This window comes from Sceloporus undulatus, chromosome 2, assembly GCF_019175285.1.
Source record: "Sceloporus undulatus isolate JIND9_A2432 ecotype Alabama chromosome 2, SceUnd_v1.1, whole genome shotgun sequence".
Taxonomy (NCBI): domain Eukaryota; kingdom Metazoa; phylum Chordata; class Lepidosauria; order Squamata; family Phrynosomatidae; genus Sceloporus; species Sceloporus undulatus.
Window position 1 is genome coordinate 24,586,232 of NC_056523.1, and position 27,455 is coordinate 24,613,686.

Genomic DNA, 27,455 nt, shown 5'->3' on the forward strand with positions numbered 1-27,455 from the left:
TGCAGGATCTGAAAAAAATAATAGGATCCAGTCTTTCCTTCTGGGAAGGGTAATTGCCCTAAAATTTGCCTTATCTCTGGAAAAATTAATCATCTTTATATACCCAATCCAGCATTTCTTGGAGATATATCTGGAAGTAGAAATATTGCAGGCTTGAATATATACATCATTTATTGATAGCTAACCTGTTAATGTGGAATCAATCTAAGGTGACTAAATTTTCAATACTGTGATCATGTTTGCTGTTATTAGGTTTGGTAGGTATTGGTGAGGGCAGGATGAGATACAGAAGATAATAAAGGAGGACATTAAATATGGGATGAATACCCATAATAATACATACATCCAGATGCATCTTACCACACTTTATTACTCCGCACAAAAACAGAAGCAAAGTTATAAATGAAATGCTTTTTCTAACACACTTACATCTTTAGTGTGAGCACTGATGTAGTTAGCTGTTTCAGAGTCATCTGCACACTTAGTGAGCCATTTTCTGATGGTGGCACAGTCTGTGGGAGCATGGTACATCTGCCGACACTTGAAACTTAAAGGAACACATGCAACCAAATTACTGTTTACTCTTTGTAAAGGGCAAAAATAAAAATCATACAAGCTGTGTTTGTTCTACAGTTCCATACAAGTGCTGTGCAAATTTTGTCCTATAAGGGCCTAAATATCCTAAAGGCACTATATCCCATCTGATCTTGAAAGCTCAGCAGGGTTAGCCCTGGTTAGTACTTGAATGGAATATGGCCAATGAATATCAGCTGCTTTAGGCTATATTTCAGCAGAATGAACTGGCTAAACTACGTCTGAGTATTCTTTGACTAAGGGGCTCTACAGACGGCACTTTGTGCCAGCCTGTAGGCGCAGTGAGGACTGAGCATCCAGACACTCCGAGCCCTCACCGTGCCGGCCAGGTGCCATCGTGGTGTGTGCCTGTCTACATGGCGTGTGCCATGATGGCACTCGAGCATGAGCACACCTACCTTTTCAGGGCTTCTTTTTACTCCATCCAGGGTGAAGAGGGGTGGTCTGTATAGCCCCTGAAGAAACCCTAAAAAATTCTTTGGGTCGCCTTAAGTCAACAAACAACTTGAAAGCACATAAACACACTAGTCCCATAGAATAGCAGAAACTGAATTTACTAGCCTGAAAAATATATATTTTTATTTAAAAAGGTCTAAAATGGGGGAAAGAAACGATGTTACTGATGGAAATGTGATGATATTAAACACTTTTTTTTGTCCCCATACTTCTTGGAAGTTTTTTTCTGTTAGCAAAATTATTCATATATGAAATAAATAAGATTCCTATAGACAGCATTCAGATTAGCTTTGTAAAGTTTTTCCCATTTTTTCTGTATACAGCACTCATCTGTCACTGCATGCTGCAGTGTAGTAGTACTGTTGCCTTTTATGCCCTAATGAATAAGTCTTTTCCCTATCCCATGCATCCCTCTGATCACTGGTGAAGATAGCGCCAAGGACATGGACTCTTGATTGTAACCAGCCACTGTGCCTCCAAGCTAAGTTACTTATAGAACCTATACTGAATTTTGCATGTTTTGGATGTCTGTTCACCTTTCATAAACTTGACACTACATTAAAATTCAGCCACAGGTATGTCTTAGGTCCAAAACATACTACAGAAATAATCCAGTTTGAGACCACTTTAATTGCCCTGGCTCAGTGCTAGGGAATTCTGGGAATTATAGTTTATTGTGGCACCTGAGCTCTCTGACAGAGAAGGCTAAATGACTCACAAAACTACAGTTTCCAGAATTTCCTAGCATTCAGCCAGGGCAGGTAAAGAGGTCTCAAACTGGATTATTTCTACAGTGTGTTTTAGAGCTTAGAATCAGATGTGTAATAAATAAAATATGTAGGCCATGAGCTGCACAATTCCCACTCCTGTAGCATGGTAAAGGAAAACCCATGGTAAAGGAAAACCCACACTGTTTCTGTAGTGTGTTTTGGACCTTTCTTATTTACTTTCTTACCAAAAAACCTCATTGCAGCGGTTGCACTGCACTCTGCGGGCTTTGGGCTCCTGTACCTGTATGACCATAGGGCAGTCTGCACCAGGACAAAGCTGCAGCTGGAAATGGCTCTGTGAAACAAAAGACCACATTAGAAACTCATCTAAAAATGGGACTACAGGGTACAGTTATTTTCAGTGTTCTATGTGCAAAAAACAAAAATAAAACAATTATCCTAGCTCAAAAGCAATCAGAATCCTTTCTGAAAAGTGTCTCCCAAAGTCCATCCTTACAGACATGCAAGAAAGATGTAAAGCTTTCTTGACACTAGACAATTACATCAATAAGTCATCCTTATTCCTTTTTAATTTCAACAATAAAACTAGTTTTACACACTCATTTCTTGGTATATTTGTTTTATATAATGCCACCTGAATTGCTCAGATTGGGTAGATGTAAATCCATTTTAAGAAGTAAGCTAATTTATATATTTAAATACATCTATCAAGATATGCAATTTATGTCTCTTTGAATGAAACAGATTTTATATATTTGCATTTTATTGTATTTCTATTAGGACAGCTTTTGAAGAAGTATGTAGTATGCATGTGTGTGTGTGTACAGACATGCATGTCTCTGCGTGTGTGTGTGTGTGTTGTGCGTGTGCACACAGACACACACATATCCTTTACATTTTCTACCGACTAAACATAGCTAGAGATTTATTAACTAAATGAAACTGCTTCAGGATGTGTTTGATACTATTCTGAATGTATAGAAAGTATGCAGATTCACAGAAATTATACATATTTCCGTAGCACAGCACAGAACTTTATGATTAAAATGACAAGCTATACCTCAATGTAGTCCCTGAAGAGGTAGCGTCTGTATTTGTCTTTCAGCTCCTCGCTAGGTAGCAATGGAAACACAAAATCTTCTGGGGTCCGTAGCAGACAATCCTGAGCCATGCAGGAAATGCCTATTAAAAAGAAAGCCAGAAAAACTACTCTAAGTGAAGGAAGCCTGGCCAATGTTATCAAAAGATTAGGGTTATTCATTTTACAAAACTGTCAAACTCTTAAAATGCAATTTAGCAGCATTTCTTGGAAGGTGGACCTGGAATACTGTCACCAGAAGTATTCATTCAGTAGAAAGCATTTATGATTCCTGAGCAGTGGCAGTTAAAAATAAAATAATGAGAATAGTCCACACTAAGGAAAGCTGAATATTAAATATTTGGGAGAAAATCAGCAGGCCATATTCAGAAATTAGAAAGGGCTGCATGGAACTGACTCACAACCCAAAATGATATGTAGCGATCAAAATGAACAAAACTTGCACACTCTGTAAGGCATTTGCCTTTGACTGAACACATTTATGTTCTCTAAATAAAAGATTATTTAAGAAAGGAACGGATGTCAGTATACCAAAAGCTTTCCAAACAACCCATTACTCTGAGCTCACCTACTCCAACTCCATCCTTGACAAGTACTGTACAATGCTGCTCCCAACAGCTGCGGCAGAACTGGTGCTGACAAGCCAGGGACAACAAGTTTTCCTTTCGGACAAACTGCATACACACTGCACAGTGCTGGGAGGAATGTACCATGGCCTGAAATAGGAAAGGATGGTAGAAAGAAAGAAAGAAAGAAAGAACAAGTCACTGACAAGAAAATGGGGCATAATTGCCTGCCTGAGCAAAAACACTGTGAAGTCCTTAGATGGGAGCTATTCAGAGAGAAATCAGATTGAAATGCATAACGTTACCACCATAGTTTCTCATGTTGCATCCACCAACATGTTTTAACCAGAAATAATAGGCTAACTGATTACACCAGCTTAACTACATTTGTTTACATTTCACTTTCCCTAAATAATGCTCTTGAGAACTACTCCTGTTTTGTTCAGCATTTCACTTGTTTTCAGAAGAGAATTAATGGCTATCTTTGTTCAGATGGGAGATGATGAATAAATTTGGCTCCATTCTGGGGCTAGTTAAAAATCAACTGCTTACACTGTTTGGCTTACATGCCATACCAGCACCAGGGGGCATTAGAAATTGAGGCTCCTAGATTTGCTAGCTCTCAGACTGACAATGTATATTGCAATGGTCATAATTATACTGCTTAAGCCTTACACAAGGACAAACAGTTATAATTACATTGCTTAAACAATAACACAGCAAATGTATTACTACATGAAATCACTGATAAGAATCTGACAAATTGATTATGAAAACTACATGACTTGCCTTCACAACACATGTTGTATCTGCAAACCTTGAATCCATGATTTGCACAAGAGCCTTTGTATATACAGATTACTGAGATCTAGGGCTTGTATGTCCTAGGGCACAGTGTTAAAATGGCTTCTACATCTGAGAGCTATTGCTATTTTACATTCCACTATGTCATTTGTTAGACATACTGTACTGAAAACACAAATGTACAAGACCTATTTATAATCAGCATTGATATTGACGCAAGCTCATTTCTGATATGGCTAAAGCTTGTATTTGTCAATGGCAAAAGGTGAAGCTTCTCACAACTACTCCTTGTTCCAAAAAGCAATTACTTTAAACGGATGTAAGGAAGTGACCCACTTTTTGTGAAGGACAACTGGACACTATGACTAAAATGGCTTGCTCAGGATTATAAACAACATTTCACATTAGCTGCTGCAGAATGCAAAAATGTAAAAAAAAAAACTGTTGGGGATAAGGAAAGAAAGCTAAACCAACAAATGCAGGGAAGGCCATTTTACTAAACATATTTTAAGTATTTTGGAAAAGATGCCACAAACAATATGGGATGGAGCAAAGATGACTCAGCTCAGCACACTACAGGGAACTTGACAGATGGCAGGGGAGCAAGGTGGTTTAGAGATCAGGGCAAGTCATATGGCTTCCAGCAGAGCTCAACATAACCCTTTTCCTTTAAACATCTTATTTAGAGCATTCAGGGAAACATCTTTTTGTTGAAAGCACTCATCTAACTCTAAGAAATAAACTCTGACATTAAATCTATACACAGAACATTCTGGCAAACTGATAGACTGTGCCAGTTTTTTTAAAAAAACTCAGGACACTTCAGTCTTTTCTCCTGGCTCTGGGATTTACTAGATTACTCTGTCATCTCCGTATGAAAGTGAAAGGCAATTCAGTTATCTAACTACTAGCCAAGTCAGCTATGAAGATGCGAGTTGTATACATCAGGTTAGGAAACAAAATATCAAAATACCAAGGTAGCTATCACTAATTCTACAGAATGGCGTTTTGTTTGTTTTTTAATGTGCAAGAGGAAGATATTCTTTTAAAAAGCTGAAGATTTTAGCTACCACTCCTCCAAAATTATCAGCTGGCATTTGCATTGTTCCTGTGGTAAATATTCACTCAAACTCCAGTTCAAACTAAGGAGATCCAGGCCAGTCTGCAAGGTCAAGCTCTTAGCTTCATGCTAGAATTTCATTATTCAATCATCAAGAGCCTCACCTCTTGTGCAGAAATGAAACTGGATTAAATGTCAGCAAATAGCAGACCAAGAGGGCAAGAGAAACAGACCATACAAGACATTTTAGTATCAAGCAAACCAAATTCCCTATTACTTACGTGTTTGGATGAGGCAGGTTGAACTCGTGCTTCCACTAGCAATTGGACAGAATTGGACTTGTGCCTGAAAGCCAAGAAAAAAGTGTTAAAATTGTAGATAAACACAGTGCTGTCTGTGTCAAGTTGATGAGATCAAAATATAGGTGAAGTGTTTTGTGAGACACATCTATTGTTGTTGTTGTTAAATTATCTTGGCTGGACCTTGACTCATGGTGACCCCATAGATGACATATCTCCAAGACTCCCTATTCTCCACTGCTCTGTTCAGGTCTTGCAGACTCATGCCCATACCTCCCTGACTAAGCCCATCCATCTCGCATGTGGTCTCCCTCTCTTTCTACTGCCCTCTACTTTTCCTAACATTATTGTCTTTCCTAATTATTCATGCCTTCTCATGACATGGCCAAAGTACAACAGCCTCAATTTAGTCATACAATGGCTTGGATGATCCTTACTTTACAGTTCATAGCTATATCTTTACACTTTATGCTCTTGTCAAATTCTTTCATAGCTGCTCTTCCCAATCCTAGCCTTCTAATTTCTTGACTGCAGTCTGTGTCTGATTTATGTTTGATCCAAGGTATGAGAATGCTTTAACTATCTCAATTTTCTCATTATCTAGGAAGAATTCTTGTAGTTCCTCCATAATCATTATTTTTGTTTTCTTCGTGTTCACCATCAAGCCTACCTTGGCACTTTCCTCCTTGACCCCCTTCAGTAATTGCTTCATGTCTTTGTTAGTTTCTGCTAGTAGTATTGTGCCAACTGCAGATCTTAGGTTGTTAACGTTGCTTCCTCTGAGCTTCACTCCTCCTGCCTCTGAATCTAAGCCTGTTTTATGTATGATGTGTATGCTGATTATGAATTGTGAACTTATTCCAATTCACTGCTACTAGGAAAAAGAAATCTTATTATTTGTAAACTCTCCGATAAATCAAGTATAAGGTTGAGAAAAATCCCTTTCCTAAACTAAAGCCTGCAAATGACTCAAAGCATTTTTGCAAGTTTTGAACAAGAGATGCCTGTTTTTGACACAGAAAAGTGAGAGACAAATGGCATCTTTGTACAAATTAAAAGTGGCTTACCTTTCCAAAATTTCTGAGATTTGCCAGTGGAAGCTAACTAATACAAGCTTAGCAACTGCATGTGATACCTAAACAGGAAAGAAAGAAAGAAAGAAAGTAAATAAACTGATATAGACATGTAGAGCACCAAATGCTGCAGGCATGAAGAAAGGCATGTAAGGAGCTCTGGTGGCACAGTGGTTAAATGCCAGTACTGCAGCCACAAGGTTATGAGTCCATCCTAGAGGAGGCCTCGAAAGTCCACTCAGCCTTCCATCCTTTCGACGGTTGGTAAAACAAGTACCCAGCATGTTGGGGGCAACTGACTTACAGATTGTAAACTTCTTAGAGAGTGCTGAGTTCACCGATAAGCAGTATAGAAATGTAAATGCTATTGCTAAATACTAAAGGCAAGGGTAAAGAACTTCCCTGGCTGATCAAGAATTGACAGCCACAAGCTATGCAGCAGCTTTGACGCTTCTAGAAGAATTGCCAAATATTTGAGTTTCTCTGCAAAACTTACAAAAATTATACTGGAGGTGAAGCAGTAAAAGCCAAAAGAAAGAAACACAGGATTTCAGAACTGGTGCTTAATGAGGACATCAGAATCTAGAAGTGTAGCACCACTGCATGGCAAAGGAGGAAGATCACGTGGTGCAAGTGTTGACTTGTGCTCAGCCTTATGTGGCTATACAGTGGTGCCTCGGGTTACGAAATTAATTCGTTCCGCCATTCCTTTCGTAACCCGAAAATTTCGTAACCCGAAACACTTTTCCGTTAGCACTGGAAAGCCTATAGCTGCACTTTGCAGCATTTGAATTTCGCGCCGAAATGAATTTCGTAACCTGAAAAATATTTCGTAACCCGAAACAGTTTTTGCCAATCCAACTTTTTCGTATCCCGGAAATTTCGTAACCCGATCATTTCGTATCCTGAGGCACCACTGTATTCAGATACTGAGTTTTTTAAGGTAATCCCAAAGCAACTATTTGTTACTTTTGAAAAAAACAGGAAACTAAAGAAAGCTATAACCTATTTGTCTTGAAGGTGCCACAAGACTGTTGATTTTGATGCAACAAATAAACTGCACACTCTAACCAACAAATTAATTGGTTTGTTTTTTTTAACACAACTGATGGTAACTTCTTTGGGGTATCTAAAACTATAATGTGTATCTTAAACTATAATGATAATTAATGACTTTTAAAACTATTCCAAAATGCAGTCTGAAAATATAAGATGTTATGGACTCAAAAGTGGTTTCATATTGCAAACAAACTGCAAACAGCAAAAGCAGCACAGACTTGGCCATCAGCTCTTACAGGAGTCAGATGCCCATGAAATTGATTAGTAGGAGAGGACTGACAGCCAGAATCATCCTCTGTTCTGGTGCCAGATGGGCCTTGTGACCTTCATCCCAACACTTGATATCTCCATTTCTCCCATCAGACCCAGTTGGCAAAGGAACACAGCAAGTGCTTGCTGGATTCAATATGGCATCTATAATGAAGTTTTGGAAGGGGGAAAACTTCTGGTTGTTTTGCTTTTCTGGCATATCAAAAAACACCAGAGAAATATTTCTTTCTGACACACCAAAATTGGACTTGAATACTATACAAGAAAGCAAATCCAAGTCACTGTGGTTTGATTTAGTTTCCTTGTCTCTCCTTCCAGGCACAGGCTCTTACAGAAAAGAACCCCAAGAACTAGAACCTCATCCATTTACAGCATTGGGGACGGACGGATGACATAAGACTTTACAGCAAGGATCAGAACCATGTGGATCTTGGTGGACAACCATAGCTGGGAATCAAAGTGGTGGACACATAACAGCAAAATAAATTGGAAAATAAGACCAGAATACTCTTGGTGACATATGCTAACATAACTGGATTTCACTAAATATTTTTTGGTGTTGCAAAAGGAAATACCTGGTAGAGTATTACACAATTCTCCACCCTTCACAAAAGGTGTCAGACAGTGCTAAGAGCAGATTCACCCTGACCCACAAAGTCACTGATTGTTCAAGTGTGCCCTGGGAGACATCAGTCACACTGCTACTCAGTTGGCAAGTGTTGTCTTTCTGGACCTCCATATAAGCATGCAGGTAGAACTTTATATTCTGTTAAATGCAATCTTGGCCTTATTATCATATGAAAATAGAATTTATGAAAGTGTGGCCATAACGATGAGCTGAACTGAGCAACTGGGGCAGTCGTTGCTCACCTTGGTAAGCCCTCTTTCACTCTTGACTCTAAACTTTTTAAGCAAAGCAACCTAACAATGTTTCTGCTTTATTTCTGCTTTTGAGAAAAAGAACTCAGAAAGCAGTTCCCATTGATGCTAAAAAACAAACAAACTCTTGTCATTTTGAGTTCCATAATTCTGTTCACCAGATCTTTATTACAAGTATTACTAAAAAAATTCTTCAAACAATTTAATCCCTTGGTGGTAGCCATAGGGCATAGGCTTTCTCCTGCACTGATAATACGGAGAGTTAAGTCATCATGAACAATAATTTAATACAGCATTTCTTAATTTTAAAAACTCAGCTTAGCCTCTACAATTTCTCTGTTTGCCCTGTACCATAAAGAGCTCAACTCCAACTGTCTGGTGAGTAAGTCTCCAGTCACTTCCAGTCATTTTTCTATTCAAAAACAGAAAACATGACACATAGAGGGAAAGACACCACACTGCTGTTTCCCCATAGTTTATACAGTAAGAAGTAGGCATTTCCAAGATGGAATAAAAGTGTGTATTTCCAGGATTAATTACCCCCTCAAAGACTGCCTTTTCAAAAGCATGAAATCACTTGCAGTTTCAGCAAGCACTACCTCCAGAGCAGATACTGTGGGACCTTGGTATCCGCTAGGATTTGATTTCAAGACCCTCGCCATGCACCCACCCAGTGGATACCAAAATTTGTGGATGCTCACGTCCAATTGAATACAATGGCATAGTAAAATAGTGTCCATTATATACAATGGTAAAACCAAGATTTACTTCTTGGTTCTTATTTTTGTTTTAATATTTGCAAGCTGTGGAAGGCTGAATCCATGGATAAGGAAGGCTGGCTGTATTTTGCATCCCCCACTGACTGGATCTCACCTCCAGTCTGACTTACCAGGGACTGGTATCATGGGGAAAAAAAGAGCTGACTGCTAACATAACAGCTATTTCTACACCAGAGGATTTCAGTGAGCCCTATGTCAGTCTGGCCACATGTGCACAGATGCACTAGATCAGAGACATTCAAAAAGAAGAATGCAGGGTTGGTAAGGACAACATGCTCCAGAAAGCAATGTCAGGCACTCTATTCGCTCTATACCAAATTAGACTGAGGACTGAAAGAGGATATCTGGTTAAACTGTGGAACAATTTGTTCTTTGCATTTAATCTGTATGTGCTAGCCTTAATCCAACTGGTCTCCTACACAGAACCCCAAAGCAAGCCCCATCAAGGTAAATATTCAGCTCTTATTAAATTTGTTTTGCTTTGATTAACCATACCAGAAAAGTGGAAATAAGGTACATGACCATACCAGTATTCTTCTGCAGCTCATCTGATGCAAGGTCACAGCCCAATGTATTTTTCTTGTATTATACTATTTATTTATTTATTTAGTATTCTGAAGTGCTTGAAATGCACTGTATTTCAATGACCCTTACAATGACCCTGTCAAGTAAAACAGTATCACATTGTGGAGGAAGGGGTATGCCTAATACATCTACTGAAATTTCAATCTGGACTTTAGATGCAAAGCTTAATCTCGTTGCCATTATCAGCTCTTTCTCATGCTTTAACTGCAATGTTGTGCACACTTGCTTAGGAACTGGTTTCACTGAACTCAGCAGTTTGGATGCGCAGGGCGACCCAGATAAATGGGAGCTCCTGATTTTCACCAATTTTCTCCCACCTCCATTTCCCAAGAGTAGCAGCAATTCCCTACAGGCCACAACATTTCAGGTCTCCATCTGTTCAGGGTCATGAAAAGCTGTAATAAGAAAGCGACTGTACTAAGCAACAGGAAACATTCGGATCCAAGCCAGTTAGACTCAGCTTTTGATTAGGCTGCTAGTATTATGTAATGGTTTCTGTAATAACATATGCAAGATATGGCAAGATATGGCTACAGATTCAGCCCTAAATTATTCTAACTGTTATTCTCATATGCAGAGATAGAAGTGAATGCAAATGAGATATAAATCTTAATTAGAAAGCCATGCCTTGGAAAAGCTGAGGCTGAGAAAGTATGAATTCAGGATAAGACAAAACGTTAAGCAGGACTTTGAGTCGAAACACACTCTTTCTAGAACAAATAATAATTAAGATTTCCAAATATATAAAACAAAACAAATTTAAATAAAACAAGAAGGTAGCAAAAGAACAAAGAAAAGAAGAGGAAAAACCAGACATAAAATAAAAGAAAGAAATGGCTTCCAATCTTCTCTTCAACAGTGTATAAAATGAACACATACTACTTCAGTGGTCCCCAAACTGTGCTCTTTAAGGGATGTTGGACTTCAGCTCCCAGAATCCCAAACCATTGGCTAACATGGCTGAAGCTTCTGGGAGATGAAGTCCAAAATCTCTTAAAGGGTACAGTTTGGAGACCACTGTACTAATGTATAAGATCCATCATGACTTTTCTTATACAAGAATTCCTCACCTTCTTTCTATAATCAAAGATTAATGGTAGTCCAAATCCAGGTATGTTCCCTACTAAATCCATCAGTTATTAATATATATGTAATATTAAACATTATTAACCACTATCAAATATTTCTAATACCATTCCCCCCCTAATTTCTGTTAAACAAAACTTTAACACTTTGTATTTTATTTATATATTTCTAAAGTAATCAGTTTAACCCCTTTCATTTTCCCATTTAAAATCCATCTGCTATAATATCAGCTATATCTCCCTCCACAAACCAAAAGATTACACTCTTCCCTTCTAAAATCCATTAGTTATTCAAGAATTGATAATAACGGAGATTGTCCATCCATGCATATTCAAGAATGTGAATCCCAACTCCGCGAGAAAGGAAGGGCGACTGTATAAGTCTGCCTCAGGATTCTCCACTCCAAACATGCATCTGACAAAATAGGTTTAAGTCTACAAAAGCTCATGCTACCAACTTCTTTCTTTCAGTTAGTCTCAAAGCTGCTACAAGATCCCTTTGTAAGCCCTAATATTAATTTTAAATCCAGAAAAGCCACACTTAATTTTTTTAGTGTTCATATTTAAATCTATGGGCTTCCCCCAAATCTGCAAACTGGGGATCTTTTTTCAAATCACATAAAAGGGGGGGGGGGGGGGGGGATGTTCCATGAAAAACACTCATGCTGACCCTCCCAACCCCCCTCTTCTACCTTATGTTAATTCCAATGCTCCTATCAGTCTTGACTGACTCTTCCAATATTGCCTCCAAAACTCTAAAGTCCTCCTGGTCAGGTCACAAACCCTCACCTGCAAATGCCCTTTCATGCTCTTCCAACTTCAAACTGTCTGCTGTGTCTTGCCCAGGTCTAGCTTCACCCAATTCTCCATCTTCATCTTCCACTTCATCTTCAGGTTCCTCAGCTAGTCCAATTTCAATCTAGCATTCACTCTAAAGTTTTTGAAATCATTTATCACCAATTTATATTTCTCCCTTATCACTTTCACTTGCCCAACCCCTGCAAATGTATCTCCAGAGGTTGTATCAGTAAAATCTCATTTTCAACAAAACCTTGGGAAACTAAGAGTTAAGACAGTTGTCTCTTCCATGCCTCCTCCAAAAGAATGTCCAGATAAAACCACCTTACACTTAACCTCTGTTGTTATTCTAATTACTTTCTGTGAACTGCCTCTCCCAGTCAAAACAATTTCACTTCCCCAAACAAATCAGTTTCTTTCTTTAAGGCATTTTTACTCATGAGGTGTTATAAAAGCATCTGATCTTCCAATTTTAATAATTATTTCCTTCGTTTCATGTTGTTATACCTTTCATCCACTTTTTTTGGGGGGTGGATTTTGTACACTCTCCACAAAGTATATTCGACTTACTGATTTCAGCATACAATTTTAACTTTTTTTCTTTCTTCTTTTAAAAATAGTCCTCAGATTATCTCACATTAATATGAACGGTAGGAAATTCACCAAGCATTTATGAGGCCACTGATTCCAAGATTTCTTTCTACCAGTAAATCAGGTTATTTTACAAAGATGAGTGTGGTTTTCTGACTTAGTGTCCATTAAAAACTTGTAGCAGTGGGATGAGTTGATGTCCCAAGGTGTCTCCTCACTTTGGTTACAGTCAGCTGTCACAGCTCCCAGAAGACTGAAGGAATTCTCAGACTCTTGAGAGCCACCTTCTCAATCCCCTCCTGTCCAGGAAGATAAATTATCAATTTGATCTTGCCTCCTAGCTAGTACTGACACTGCTGTCACCCTCTCTTTCACAGAGCTCAGTGAAAGAGGTGTCACTCGGGTATTTTCTGCTCCTGGAAGTCTTTCAGTCAAGCTCACCTTCTTAAAGTGTATTTGTCCATCTCTCTTTCTGGTCCAAATCACACTGTAAAAATAATCCACCTTAAGACTGCTTTAACTGCTGTGGCTCAGTGCTAGGCAATCCTGGGAATTATAGTTTATTGTGGCACCAGAGGTCTCTGGTCTCTGACATCTGTTTTTGCTGATTTGGCTAAATGTCTTACAAAACTACAGTTCCCAGAATTTCCTAGCATTGAGCCAGAGCAGTTAAAGAAGTTTCAAGATGGATTATTTCGGCAGTGTGTTTTGGACCTTTGTCTCTCGCTTATTGATTAGTTCACCATGTCACAAATATATTTTCAAATATTTTAGCAACAAGCATTATAACAGCAAACACAACGCTGGATGAAAGATCATCTCTGGCATTTTGGTTTTTTTACCTTTTTATTCGCAAACTTAAATCTGGAAACTAATTTACTGTTTCACAAATGTAAGTAAACTATGATTATCACAGATCATTGTCCACCAATATTATGTTCATTAGTCTGACGTAATTACACTAAAGACGATACTATGAAAATACAAGTTGAGTCTCCCTTTGAATTCCAAAATTTAAAATACTCCAAAAACCAAAACTTTTTTCATTGGTGCCTGAGCTAGCAACACCTTTGCTTTCTAATGATTCAATGTACTGTACACAAATTTTGTTTCATGTACAACATTATTTTAAAACTACCTTGAGGCTATGTATATAAAGTATATATGAAAGATAAACGAATTTGATGTTTAGACTTGGGTTCAAAATATCTCATTATGTACAAATATGCAAATACAGATATTCCAAAATGCAGAACACTTCTGGTCACAAGCATTTCAGATACGGGATACTCAACCTGTAGTAGCTACATCACCTACAGTATACTTAAATCACAACATGCATCTTTAAAGTTATTCAAAAGCAACACTGGGTTGATGTGTTCCTTGGTGTTAAAACAGATTTCTTCTAACTGAAGATTAGAAGACTAGCTCCCACAGAACTAGGAGCCAGGCTAAACATATCACATCTTCAGTATGGCCCTTTTCTATTTTTGCTGGCAGGCTGCTAGACTTCCATGCTGTGAGCTTTAGTGCTTTTCACAGCTAGTGTTACTTATCTTCCAGTCAAACTACAGAAGCACTAAGGTAAACTCTCGGATATGCTGACAAATTGTTTAGATGATTTTATGGTGTTTCCCCTAGCTGCAAAGATCAACAGCTGTAAAATTAGATTTTTAGCTTCCTGCAAATCCATAAAAGGTTCAATCTTTAGGGTGGAGTGGGCAATTGCACAGGTCCAGATATCAGTTTTTGGTCCATTGAAGAGAAGAAAAATGGCAAAACAACAACAACAAACAAACAAAAAGTATCCAGAATGCCACTTCTGTCCTTGAAAAACAGGTATGTTGGGGAGTTAAAAAGGTGAGGACAAACAGTAACCTATTTTTATGTGGTGTTCGTTTTGAACAGACTCAGGCCATTCTGGCAACACTATATTCAGCTTTGCCAAAGAACCAGGCCAGGCATTCTGATGCATTGCCATTGCCATGTGAGACATTTCATTTTACTTTATGCAAACTGATATAGTATTTCAAATGCCAAGGTTGAGACATTTTGAAATTTCACTGGAACAATTGTCTAGCTTATGAAAGGCCAAGTAAAAAATTTCCTCTGGACGTTAAAAGCTTCAGTTATTTTAAAGTAAGACTACAGCTTTTTATAAAATTACTTTTAAGGAAAATAAACAGCAAGATTGTTTCCTACAGACACTGTGCACACTCCCCCACCCGCAACATATTACTGCTCCATCTGTATTTCAAGTGGATCAGTCAGTGGAGCACATTTCTATCATATTGCTGTTGTTGTTTTGTGCCTTCAAGTCCTTTCCGAATTATGGCAACCCTAAGATGAACCTCTCACAGGGTTTTCTTGGCAAGATTTGTTCAGAGAGGGTTTACCTTTGCCATCGTCTGAGAGACTGTGACTTGCTCAAGGTCACCCAGTGGGTTTCCTTGACTGAGGAAGGATTACAACCCTGGTTTCCTAGTAGTCCAACAAACTACTACACCACACTGGCTCTCTCTCTTTAACATGCTGTCCTACAATTGATGTAATCATATTACCTGAGCTTAAGTGCTCCATGCCTATGAAATCCTTATTGTTAGGTGATGCCAACTTTATCAAAAAGCTTTGCCATTTGTTGAGGATAGTGTCTAACCATTCTCACCCCAAAACTGACATCTGAAGGTCAGAGTAGCCTTCAGATCAGGAGAGGAAATACGTTACTACATCTGGCAAAAGATTTTACAGCATTAAATTGGGATAATTTAAGTTTCCTAGTGCTTCAGCCTTTTTAAGGAAACAAAAATATTTAAATACTGTATCAAAAATGTCAAAGCCAAACCTGTTAGAGTCTGGCTTTAAATGAGAAGAGTAGCAGAAATGTGCTTTTGTCTAACTGTATTTCCCTAAGAACTGAGACCAACTCAAAAATAACAAGCATGTAGTTTGTAGTTTAAAACAAAAGTTTACTAATGGCTTTAATCTATATTTACATAGAAGTTATATCCTAATCTAGCTAGTGACTAGTTCAGGTAAAAAAAAAATATCTCACCATCTTTCAAAAGAAAGTCGAGAGATCAGGAAGATGGAAACACAACGGCTCAGCTGAAAATCTTTGAGAGAATGTCTATTAGTCCCAAAGAGGGAGTGACCTAAGTCACATGGTTAGTGTGAATAAGAGAGAGGAAGGAGTTTGCATGCAGGAAATCCCTATCTATCCAAGAAGGGAGAAAGAGAGTGCAAAATCCTCCAGCAATTAATGGCTACAAGAATGAGCTGTAAACTAGAAAGTGTATATAGTTCAAGTGTTATTTTTGCCTCATGGAAGTCCCAGCTCCTCAGTCCTGACTACCCACTGATCTCCACAAACAATAAGGATGACCTGTCCTCTAGATCTATTATTAAAATAACACACAATACACTGAACCTTCGCAATGCTTATTATCTTGGTTTCAGAGTTTACCAGATGTTCATGACGGCAGTCCTGGACTGCAAAGGATTTGGATTCTATCCAAAAATCTGTGAATCAGTGAGGTATTCTCAGATAATATAACAAACTATGCCACTTTGTTATTGTATTATTGTGATCTCATCTATGACAACAACATTCAGATATTTTGTCAGTCCATTTGGAATTGAGATTCTAAATCTCAGTTTGTAGGTCTGGATGTTTCATAATCTTCTACCTCTCTTTGTATTTAATTCTGCCATCTCTGGTGATTGCTACGTTTACAAGTATAATCAAGACTTTATTTTTCTTGACCACAGCTATGCCTGGTATATTATCTTTAACAGTTTATCATTCTGAACTCTAGAAGCCCCCCCAAAATTTTGCTTTACTATTTTAAAGCTTATGTTCCCACCATTTTTTGTAGATGGTAAACCATACTTTTTGCATAGATTTCAGTGTATCATTGTAGCCAACTTATGACAGTGTTGTCTTACATTCCGTCTGTGTGATCTTGCTACATGAACAAATAAGGTGGTCAACAGTTCCATCTTTTTCTTTACAGTCAGTCCTCTGTACCCACGGATTCTGCATCCACATATTCAACCATCCATGGCTTGAAAATATAGTTTTGAAAAATCCAAAAAGCAAACCTTGGTTTTGCCATATTATGTAAGGGACAGAATTTTACTACCCCATTGACTTGAGCACCCATGGATTTTGGTATTCACAGGGGGTGGGGTGGCCTAGAACCAAACCCCAGTGGATACCAAGGGCCCACTGTACTTATTTTTTCACTATTTGCCTTGATGCTATTTGTCTGAAACACTTGTTCTTGAGTCACATTTCCCCCCTCAATGTACCAGTCTGTAACCATTTCCACATATCCCCCTTCTCAACATACCCCTCTTCTCAACTTTTCCTGCAGCATATCAAATGCTTCTTCTAAGCATTTAACATACTGACCATATAGTGGTTTTGCCAAACCTAGAAGTGTTTTTACATAATTTCCTTTTTATATACATCTTTTGTTTCTTTCAGTGTTCAACAAATTCTCTATCCTAACATTATTTTTTGTTTTTGGCGTTTTGCTCCATGTTTAATGTCAGAATTTTTGGGGGGCATACTTTGTATGGTTCCTCAGCAAATGCCTGACTTAGAAGAATGTGACCCCTGGGTTGCATTTGGCCCCTGGACCTCACATTTGCAGCCTCAGAAGCCTCCCAAAATGTAAAAATTTGCAAAAAAAACCCAAACCCCTCTACCTCTCCAAAACTTCCATTTCCAAATATTGGTGCTGCCAAAAGGATGACATTTTGTGATGTTTTAGCTGGTACGTAAAGAGCTTTTTATTTAACCAGGCATTTTATTAACTGGTTTTACAGATGGGTCTTTTATTAGAGAAGTGTGCTGTATTTTTAATTTTGTTTTATCTTGAAGCTAATATTAATGCTATTTTGATAGCATGCTTTAACTTTTTCATAATCAAGTTTTTATCTCCATCTTGTTTTACTTTTGCTGTTAGCCATTTGGGTGCTAGGAGAAAGGCAGGATATAAGTTAATTGAATGAATAAAATATCTGTAATTAGAAGGCTGTTGAAGGTTGCAATTTATCATAGCATGAGTAATTTCACTGAACAGGAACTTCAGCCTGGCTAAAAACATAAACTGAGTTTAAGTTCAAACAAGATAGCTTACTAAAGCAATTCCCTGTTGTTGTTGTTAACTCTTCAAGTTGACTGACTCATAGCAACCCCATGAATGAGATATCTCCAAGCCCCTCTGTTCTCAGCTGCTCTGCTCAGGTCCTGCAGGCTCAGCACCATGGTTCCCTTGACTGAGTCTATCCATCTGATGTGTGGTCTATCTCTCTAATATCCTCCACTTTTCCCAGCATTACTGTCTTTTTAGTGAGTCCTGCCTTCTCATGTGTCCAAAGTAGGACAGCTTCAGTTTAGTCCACCTTGACTTCCAAAGAGAATTCAGGCAATTCTTTAAGCATGTCCAAATTTCCTCCTACTTTGTTTCCTCCAGAATCAAAATTGTTCACTCCTCTTTTCTACTGAAATAGGAACACATTTATAACTTGTAACGATTGGTATGCTCTCAGAGCTCTTGAAAAAGTCATTGGAAAGAACACGAGTGGTTCCAATGAGGGTGTCTCATAGCAATAGCAAGTACATTTCTATACCACTTACTAATGTACCGAGTGGTTCACAATGTGTAAGCGAATTGCATCCAACAAGCTGAGTACTCATTTTAGCAACCAAGGGAAGGATGCCAGGCTGAGTCAACCCGGAGCTCCTGGCTGCTATTGAACTCACAACCTTGTGGTTTGTGAGTGAGTGGCTGCAGTACAGACATTTAACCACTGCATCACCAGGATTCATCTGAAGCTAATTTTTTTAATATAAGGCGATGTCAGCCTGCAAGTGTGAGGCGCACCTTTAAAAGCAAGGACCATTACCAAAAGTGACAGAATGAAGTCATTAAAATTAAAAGAATGTGTATGTGCCTTCAAGTTGCCTTTCGAATTTCATAGGGTCTTCGTAAGGAATGCTCAAAAGTAGTTCCTTCATCTCAAATAAAGCCTACACCACCTGGTATTAATTGGCATTCTCCCATCCAAGTATTAACCAGGGCTGGCACTGCCTAGCTTTCAAAATCAGAGTACCCTACATTTATTAAGTTGTCTTCTGAGAACTTGGGATTCCACTGCCATTTCCAGAAACATCTGACACTTAATGTGTGCATACAAAACAGGACTGTTCATTTCTATTATTATGTCTTGATAAGCTTCTCAGAAATATTTAAGGCCAATTTCATTTGGCACAAGATTTTAGGCTGGTGACACCAGGTCAGGTTTCAAATATCAATAAAACAATCAGAAGAGAGGCAACAAGCCTGTTTTGCACTTTACATTATTGGTGGTAACAGACTCAGTTGGTGGTGATTTTAAAGTTCATGACAGGTCATTACTATGTGTCATGATTATGTCAGATGGCTTAGTACAAGTGCCAAGTACCATCAGCTTACACTGAACTCTTTTCTGAGCATTGCAGCAGGGCCTGCAAGCTTATCAAGTCTATGGCCCAAACAGTATTAACCAAATACTGAGGAGATTGTTCTTTTTCAGTTTAGTGTGTATAGAAATTGTCTTTCTTTATGTGGAGTAATTAGTCATTGGGTACAGCAGGAGGCAAGAACACCGCCCCTAAACAAACCTCTTGTCATGGTAATAACAGGGTTTTGGGAGCACTGATTTGCTCCTCTTGAAGTCTATGATTATTCCTTCTCAAGAAGACAACGTAATATCCAGTTGCTAGATTGGAACGTCTAACGTTTTATTGTTTTTCTACTTACTTTGGACCAAGTTAGGTTCTTAGTTGCTTTGAGCTTAATAGGCACCTTGAGGTTCCATACTTTGCAGTGATTTCCAGTGCACAATATATTTTATAGGAAAAAGGCATCAAATATACTGCAACTAAGACTTGATACACTGACTTCTTCAGCAACCTAATAAGGAACTCAGATCAACAGTAAGATTTCATTTACACAAATTGGCAGAAGAGGAGACATTCCTTATTTATTCAGGGTTTACTGTACAGACTCATGTATAAGTCTACAAAATATAGTCAAAAAATCAGCACAAAAAAACTGGGCTGACTTATCCATGGGTAGACAGAAATACTGTTATCTTGATTCTTATTTAAAAAGGGAACCATCTCCTTCTCTGAGAAAAGTGTTAAAAGGTGAGAGCTTAGTCCATCCCGCCACCTTCTCTACTCTATCCGTTGTGGCACCGCTTCCAGTGTCTTTCTGACTGCCTGGGCAAGAAAATGGTGATGGACCTTTGGCACGTCCCTTCAAAAGAGTGCCAAGAGAATAGACATGCTCCTGGTCGCCTCCCCACCACCACAGCACCACCATTTTCTATAGTTCCCTCCTCATCCATCCAGCCTTTAGGGTGAGCACAAACAGTTATGCCTGTTGGAATTTTGTAGTTCATTGACATCCCTTTCCTTTGCTATATTCTTTATGTCCTTTGCTACATGTCTCCTATGTTTTACCCTCAACTTATCCACAGGTCATACCAAAATCCATAACTTTGGCTCCAAAACATGCTATCAGCTTATACATGAGGTCAACCTGTAGATGAGTTTATGTGATAATTTCTGGGACTAACATGGGATATTGTTTTGTGCATATAAGCTAACAGAAGTCTGGGAGTTGCAAGTTCAACAACAAACATTTGGTGATCATAAACTTTCCACCACTGGACAAAAGCTAGACATGGGAATTATAGCAAGAAACACAATATGTGAACGTAAGTCTTCATATAATAGCTATAATATTTCTATGTGTGTGCGTGTGAGTATTTGGGGACAAGATTCAATGTTGCATGAGCAGATTTACTTTTACCCAATGGAACTTTTTTTCTTTCCTTCATCCTCTGTATCGCCCACACCCAGGCCACAAAACTGCTCTGGAGTGTCCCCAAACTTTCGAAAACAGACTCTGAAAGGATGGCGAATTGTTCCCCTCAATAGAAGCTATTCCACTGGTAGAAAGAGCTTAAGTGGACAAATGTCAAGGATTCTTACCTGTAACACTGTGTACTGGAAAACTTTTCATTAAAAAAGGAAATATTCCATGTTGAGAAGTAAGTAAATAAGCAAGATAAGAGGGGAACCTGGACATTTTTGTTCTCTATTAAGCATTAAACATTTGTATTTAAGAAATAGAAACTCTGCAAAAAAGCAAAAAGGCTTCACAAGGCAACTCTAGTACACTAGTGACATTGGAATCTCAGCCACCCAGAATCCACAGCACTTTGGGTCAATGGTCACTTACAGCTTTGATGGCAGACCAAACGATTCAGGTTTGTCTTGTCCATTCTGCAGCCTGAAAGGTGCACCTTTATCAAATTCCCCAGCACTTCTCACCTTTAATGCAGAGGCCAAGCTGACCATGTGCTCATTCAAGGTACTCTCAGACTCCTTATACGTCAGGCAGGTGAACTGATATTCCTCAGGATCAAAGGCATCTGCTCCCTGTTGCTCCACGTCATTTGCCACCCCCACATAGTAATCCTCAATGTCCCCAGGATCTTCATCCTCTTCCTCTTCATCACAGTTTGGATCATAGTCCTCTTCATTGCTGTCAGAGCCCTGGCTGTTCATGTCCACAGACATCTTAGTGCTCTGCCAAACTGCAGAGCAGGAGCACAATGTCCACTTCTTTTCCCACCACTATTGTTCTTTTGACTTCATTTGACTTCTCTGCCTCCTAAATTTGGGGTGTGGGGTAGAAGATGTAGGAGAAGGGAAAAGGAAAAAAAAATCAAGCTTAGTTGTTATGCCCACAAACTATACAATTAGCCTGTAAAGTTTATACAATTAGCATTTAAGTTTTTTAAAAGCAGAAAATACGGTTTATTAAAAATAGGTTGTAATGATTCATCTGCACTTTTATGGGTAAGAGATTGGATCCTGTTAGACAACCAGAAAATGCTAGATCTAGAAGATTTTAACATGAAATCAGGATGACCCCACAATAGATAAAGAAATTAACACACACTATACCAGGAAACATTATTCAAAGTGTGGAAAACATATAAGATTTTTTTTTTAATTTAAAAATCCCGAGATGGGCCTCTCCACAAGCAGCTTTCCGCAAAAATGAATTTAAGGGAGACCATAAGTGGATCAAACATGAAGAATGCACAACAATAATAAAGGGCGAAATCAAAATAAAGACAAGAGAACAATTAGAGCAGGAAGGGATATCAATTAATTGGCTACATTATCTCCAAATAAGAGTTTAATGAAGGTTTGAAAAAGGAAGGAATAGAGACAGAAAGAAAAGAGTTTGATAAAATTTTAATAGGAGGTGTAAAAGGATTCATAATGAAAACTTACAAAATACTATTGGATATTGAAACGAAAGAAGAAACCCTTAAAGAAACTATGATAAAATGGATGCAAAATATAGGTGGACTAATACTCTTAACAATGTGGGAACATTCATGGAAAAATAATCAGAAATTTACTAAGTGTAATACAATAAAAGAAAACTACTTAAAAATTCTACACAGATGGTATTTAACTCCCTCAAGACTATCAAAAATGAAAAAAACACTCTGACGGCTATTGCTGGAAATGTTAAGGGAAAATTGGAACTATGTACCATGTATGGTGGTAATGTGAAGAGATCCAAAAATACTGGGAAAACATACATAAAATAACGCAAGAAATTTTAAAAATAAATATTCCTTTACTCCCAGAGTTGTTCCTATTAAATATAGTGGACATAATACAAGCCAAATTGATTTACAATCAGATTAGTGTAATCTAATATACATGATTTCTGCAGCACCTATAGTTTATGCCAAATACTGGAAATCTAAAGTAATATCTAGTATAGCAGAATGAAAATTAAAACTACACGAGTTTATAATAATGGATAATTTGATGATTTATACTGCAGGTAAAACAAACCAAGAATATGAAAATAAATGGGAAAAGGTCGAGAAAATTTGGTACTAGTAGAGTAATGAGAATATAATTTAAAGTATGGGACAAACCCGGTGAGACAGTAGATACAGTAATATTAACAGTTATTGTTAAAGAGGAATGAAATGAAATGTGATTCTTGTAGGTTACGGGGTTGAGACGGCCATGGTCGCCTTGGTCGATGATCTCCGTCTGGGCATCGACAGGGGAAGCGTCTCCCTGTTGGTGCTCTTGGACATCTCAGCGGCTTTCGATACCATAGACCATGGTATCCTTCTGGGGCGCCTCGCAGAGGTGGGAATCGGGGGCACTGTGCTCCAGTGGTTCCGTTCCTACCTCTCGGGGAGGTCCCAGATGGTGCAGCTGGGAGACGTGTGCTCTGATGAGAGGCCCCTTAAAACTGGGGTCCCTCAAGGGGCCATTCTGTCTCCCATGCTATTTAACATTTACATGAAACCACTGGGAGAGATCATCCGGAGACATGGGGCGCGGGGTTATCAGTACGCTGATGACACCCAAATTATTTTCTCTATGTCTCCGACTGATGCAGTGACTGGGGATGGCGTCTCTCCTCTCGTGGCCTGTCTGGAGTCAGTAATGGGCTGGATGAGGGAAAACCGACTCAAATTGAATCCAGAGAAAACGGAGGTACTAGTGATACGTTCCCCTGGTCCAGGAATGGCGGTGGTTCCACCTGTCCTGAACGGGGTCACGCTCCCTGTGAAGGACTCCGTGCGCAGTCTGGGGGTGCTTCTTGACTCGTCGCTTCACCTGACTGCTCAGGTGAATGCGACGGTCAAGAGCACTTGTTATCAGCTTAGGCTGATTCGCCAGCTGCGCCCATACCTGGCCCAGAGGGACCTAGAAACTGTTGTACATGCTCTGGTAACTTCGAGACTGGATTTCTGCAACGTACTCTACATGGGGCAACCCTTATACCAAACTCGGAAGCTGCAAATAGTGCAAAATATGGCAGCCCGGCTGGTCACTGGTGCGTCCAGGACCAGCCATATAACACCAGTTTTAAAAGATCTTCATTGGCTGCCCATTCGCTTCCGAGCTCAATATAAGGTGTTGGTAATTACCTATAAAGCCCTAAATGGCTTGGGCCCAGGATACCTAAAGGACCGCCTCTCCCCATACATTCCGCCTCGCACTCTCAGAACGTCTGGGCAGCAGCTACTGAAGGTGCCTAGGGCTAGGTTGGCCTCCACTACTCGGAGGTCGTTCTCCATAGCTGCCCCAGCCCTTTGGAATGCGCTGCCCACAGAGCTCCGCTCGTCCACCACCCTGGCCCAATTTAGGAAGGACCTCAAAACCTTCCTATTCCAACAGGCATTCCCCGAGTAAATATCCTGTGGGCCTCCCTCCTCTCTTTCGTGGCCAAGAGGTTGGGCTTTGGGGCTTTACTGTTGGTTTGTTTTTAAATATGTTTTTATTGGAATTGTTTGAATTTTAATTATGTTGTGAGCCGCCCTGATCGGAGGAAGGGCGGCATATAAATAAAAATTTTATTATTATTATTATTATTATTATTATTATTATGAAATGAAATGTGATTCTTGTAGGCTAAGAAGATAGAGGACTAATACAAGTTGGAAACTGATTTATAAATACAAATAGAAAGTAAAACATACAGGTTTTTTTCTTTTCTTTCTCCTTCATTTTCACATAAATGTATTTGTATGTTATTTATTTTATGTAATATAATAAAATTCTCTCTCTCTCTCTCTCTCTCTCTCTATATATATATATATATATATATATATATATATATATAAATTGTAATGCTCACACCCAATGCAGGCTCCCAACCACTTTCTGATAAGTGGTCAAATGCAGCCATGTCAGTCTTACATTAGCTTACAGTTGTAAACCGCTTAGAGACTCCTTAGTGTGGAATGAACTGGTACATAAATGAAGCTGCTATTGCTATTACTATTCTTGTAGCCCTGTGGTTAAGGAACCATGTTCAAATTCCAGCTCAGTTATGCAAGTAATCATTTGTAATGCAGCAGTATGTCTTTACCTCTTGCCTGCCCCCTCTTGCTGTTTAGTTTACTTCACAGAACTACCATCACAAATAAACAAATACATTAATAAAACATTTGCCGCTCAGAAAAGTGCTACTGAAACACACAACTGATAATGTGGTGTTCCAGTTCTCAATTAATTTCTTTATACAGAGTGTCTTTTACTTATTTTTCTCAATTTCTGTCTTCCCAGTAAAGCCTATAAAATCAGCTCAAAGAAAGAAAGAAAGAGAAAAAGAAAAAAGAAGTGAAAAACTGTACTCTATACCATACAACAGTCCTATCTTTGTGAGACTTAATAGTTCTCATTTGAGCCATTTCTTACTTCAGACATCTCATCACTTCCTCACAGTTTTAAAAAGGAAGTATTTTCTTTACTTCTTTCTTCTACTCTTGCCTTTTCATTTTCAGTCCATGATGCTCCATGCAATAGCCCCTTCTTTGCCTTCTTGGTGAGGATCAACACACCTCCAGTTCTGCCTTCAAATTGTACTTTTCTGCAAAGCTCTTGCTGAAGCACCACACCCCTTGCTTTTTCTGTACTGACTGTTAACAGTTCATCCTCACAAGTTTCTCACCTAGATGTTAAACTCTATAGGCAAGAACTATATTGGTGTAGTTTATGGCACTAAATAAACCTTGTGCAGTAGTCATGACATCTCTGAAGTATGCAACTCAAGTTCTCGTGACCTTTATGAGATATGCTTTTAAAGAAGTATTACTCATAGTTGAAAAGCACATACTTTTCATGTGTGAAATAACAGTACAAAGGCAAAATTGAGAAATATACTAGCTAATAGCCCAATTTAGAAGTCAGAGGTTCAAAGACAAGCAAATCAACAGCTGTCATTTGCACAGAACCAGTATCCCAAACTCAGGAGTCAGGAAATTCTTAAAAAGCATCCTTTGGAGAGTGTAGCCCTATAAAATCCATAAGGCAACAGGCGATTTGAAAGTACATACACAAAATCTTCTATTACCGTACTAGGATTTCCCCATTGACCCAAAGTCTTATTATTATTTGCTGTCAAATCAACCTTAACCTATGGCAACCTCAGCCAGTCATGAATACCCTTGCTTAGGTCTTGAAAACTCAGGGTCATGGCATCTTTTATTGGATCAATCCACTTATAATGTAGCCTTCCTCCTTTCCTTCTGCCTTTAGTTCTGTCACAACCAAAAACATTATACCACAGCAGCTTCATTTATAGCAACAGCAGCTTCATTTATATACCACTTCATACTGAACTAAGCAGTCTCTAAGCTGTTTACAACTGTAAGCTAATTGCCCCCAACAAGATGGATACTCATTTTAGCGACCTCGGAAGGATGCAAGCCTGAGTTGAGCCTGAGCCCTGGCTGGTATTGAACTCGCAAACTTATGGTTTTGAGTGAGTGGCTGCAGTACAGGCATTTAACCCCTGCGCCACCAAGGCTCAACACCAGTTGTGTCCAGGGGATTATTAGTGCCTCCCCAACTCCACTCTTTCCCATCTTCACTCACCATATTGAAACCCCAATGAGTACCTACTAGCTTTTAATATTCCTGACCATCACTGGCTACAATAAAAAAAAATCACAAAATACAAAAATATGAAACAAAAACATGAGCTTCTACTCAAACTTATGGTACTTCTAGAGAATACCAATTTTTATAGTTGGGAGCATATCAAGTGGCAAGAATAGATCTGCTGTTCCAACAGACTATTGAAAAGACTAACTCAAACACGTTTTTCAGAGGAAGACATTAATGTTTTCAGAAGAAAGAGGCCAATTGTCAAGGTAAACGGCATAGAAATGTGATCTGAGAGTGTCACTTAATTGGGAGAAAAAGTCTTTAAAGCCAGAGCTTAATAGCCTTCATCTTCTAGGAAAAGGCTAGCCAGAACTTGTGTCATTTTAAAACCAAAGCCTGTTCTCAAGCAATTTAGAGAATAACATTCTATGTTGTTATAAGGACTCAATATGCCACACCATTCAATTGAAACAAAGCCCTGTGCCTCAGAACAATAAAGACTTCAGACTTTGTAAGCACTTGTGTATGTTACCAGTAGTGCTACCAATAAATGAGTATAGCAGCCACATGACTTTTATAGATGCCTATATGCCATATTAAATGAGTCAAGAGTTCTCAATTAGGTAAAGAGAAAAACCATGGTACAGGCACTTATGAGGATTGTAGAGTTCTCTGCCCCCTTCAATGTTGGTAGAGGCCTGCTTTGCAAAGGCAGAGATTTTGAGGTGGGAAAAGATAGATAACTAGGAGAGCTAAACATATCTCAGGAACCCTCTTGACAAGTATGGGCTCTTTACTTCTTCCTTCCAAAAATCTATCTATTTTACAGTTTGAACCTCCTTTATCTGAAATGCTTGAGGCCAGAAGTGTTTTGGATTTCAGATCCCACCCCCAATATTTTGGAATATTTGCATATACAGAATGAGATATCTTGGAGATGGAACCCAAGTCTAAACATGAAATTCCTTTATGTTTTGTATACACCTTATAAAGATAGTCTTAAGGTAATTTTACACATAATATTTTTAATAATTTTGTTCATGAAAACAAGTTTGTGTGCACTGAACCATTAGAAAGCAAAGGTGCCACAATCTCAGATACCCATGTGCACAATTTTGGATTTCGGAGTATTTTGGAATTCTTGATAAGGGATATCCAATCTGTACCGTGTCCAATGTACCATAAATCTCTGTTGAGACCAGATGGGAAAAACA

General features: G+C 38.7%; 1 protein-coding gene across 2 annotated transcripts in view; it reads right to left on the reverse strand.

Moving 5' to 3' along the window:
• ARIH2 (ariadne RBR E3 ubiquitin protein ligase 2) overlaps nucleotides 1-27,455 on the reverse strand; it is a 48,012-nt gene that overhangs the window by 11,017 nt on the left and 9,540 nt on the right. For both annotated transcript variants that reach the window (XM_042455943.1, XM_042455945.1), the window contains 7 exons: nucleotides 21,124-21,466; nucleotides 6,677-6,744; nucleotides 5,592-5,655; nucleotides 3,449-3,596; nucleotides 2,842-2,963; nucleotides 2,006-2,115; nucleotides 430-547 (listed from right to left, as the gene is read on the reverse strand). In XM_042455943.1, coding sequence (XP_042311877.1) covers nucleotides 430-547; nucleotides 2,006-2,115; nucleotides 2,842-2,963; nucleotides 3,449-3,596; nucleotides 5,592-5,655; nucleotides 6,677-6,744; nucleotides 21,124-21,372 — 879 coding nt within the window. In that variant the 5' untranslated portion in view covers nucleotides 21,373-21,466. The remainder of the gene's footprint in view (nucleotides 1-429; nucleotides 548-2,005; nucleotides 2,116-2,841; nucleotides 2,964-3,448; nucleotides 3,597-5,591; nucleotides 5,656-6,676; nucleotides 6,745-21,123; nucleotides 21,467-27,455) is intronic.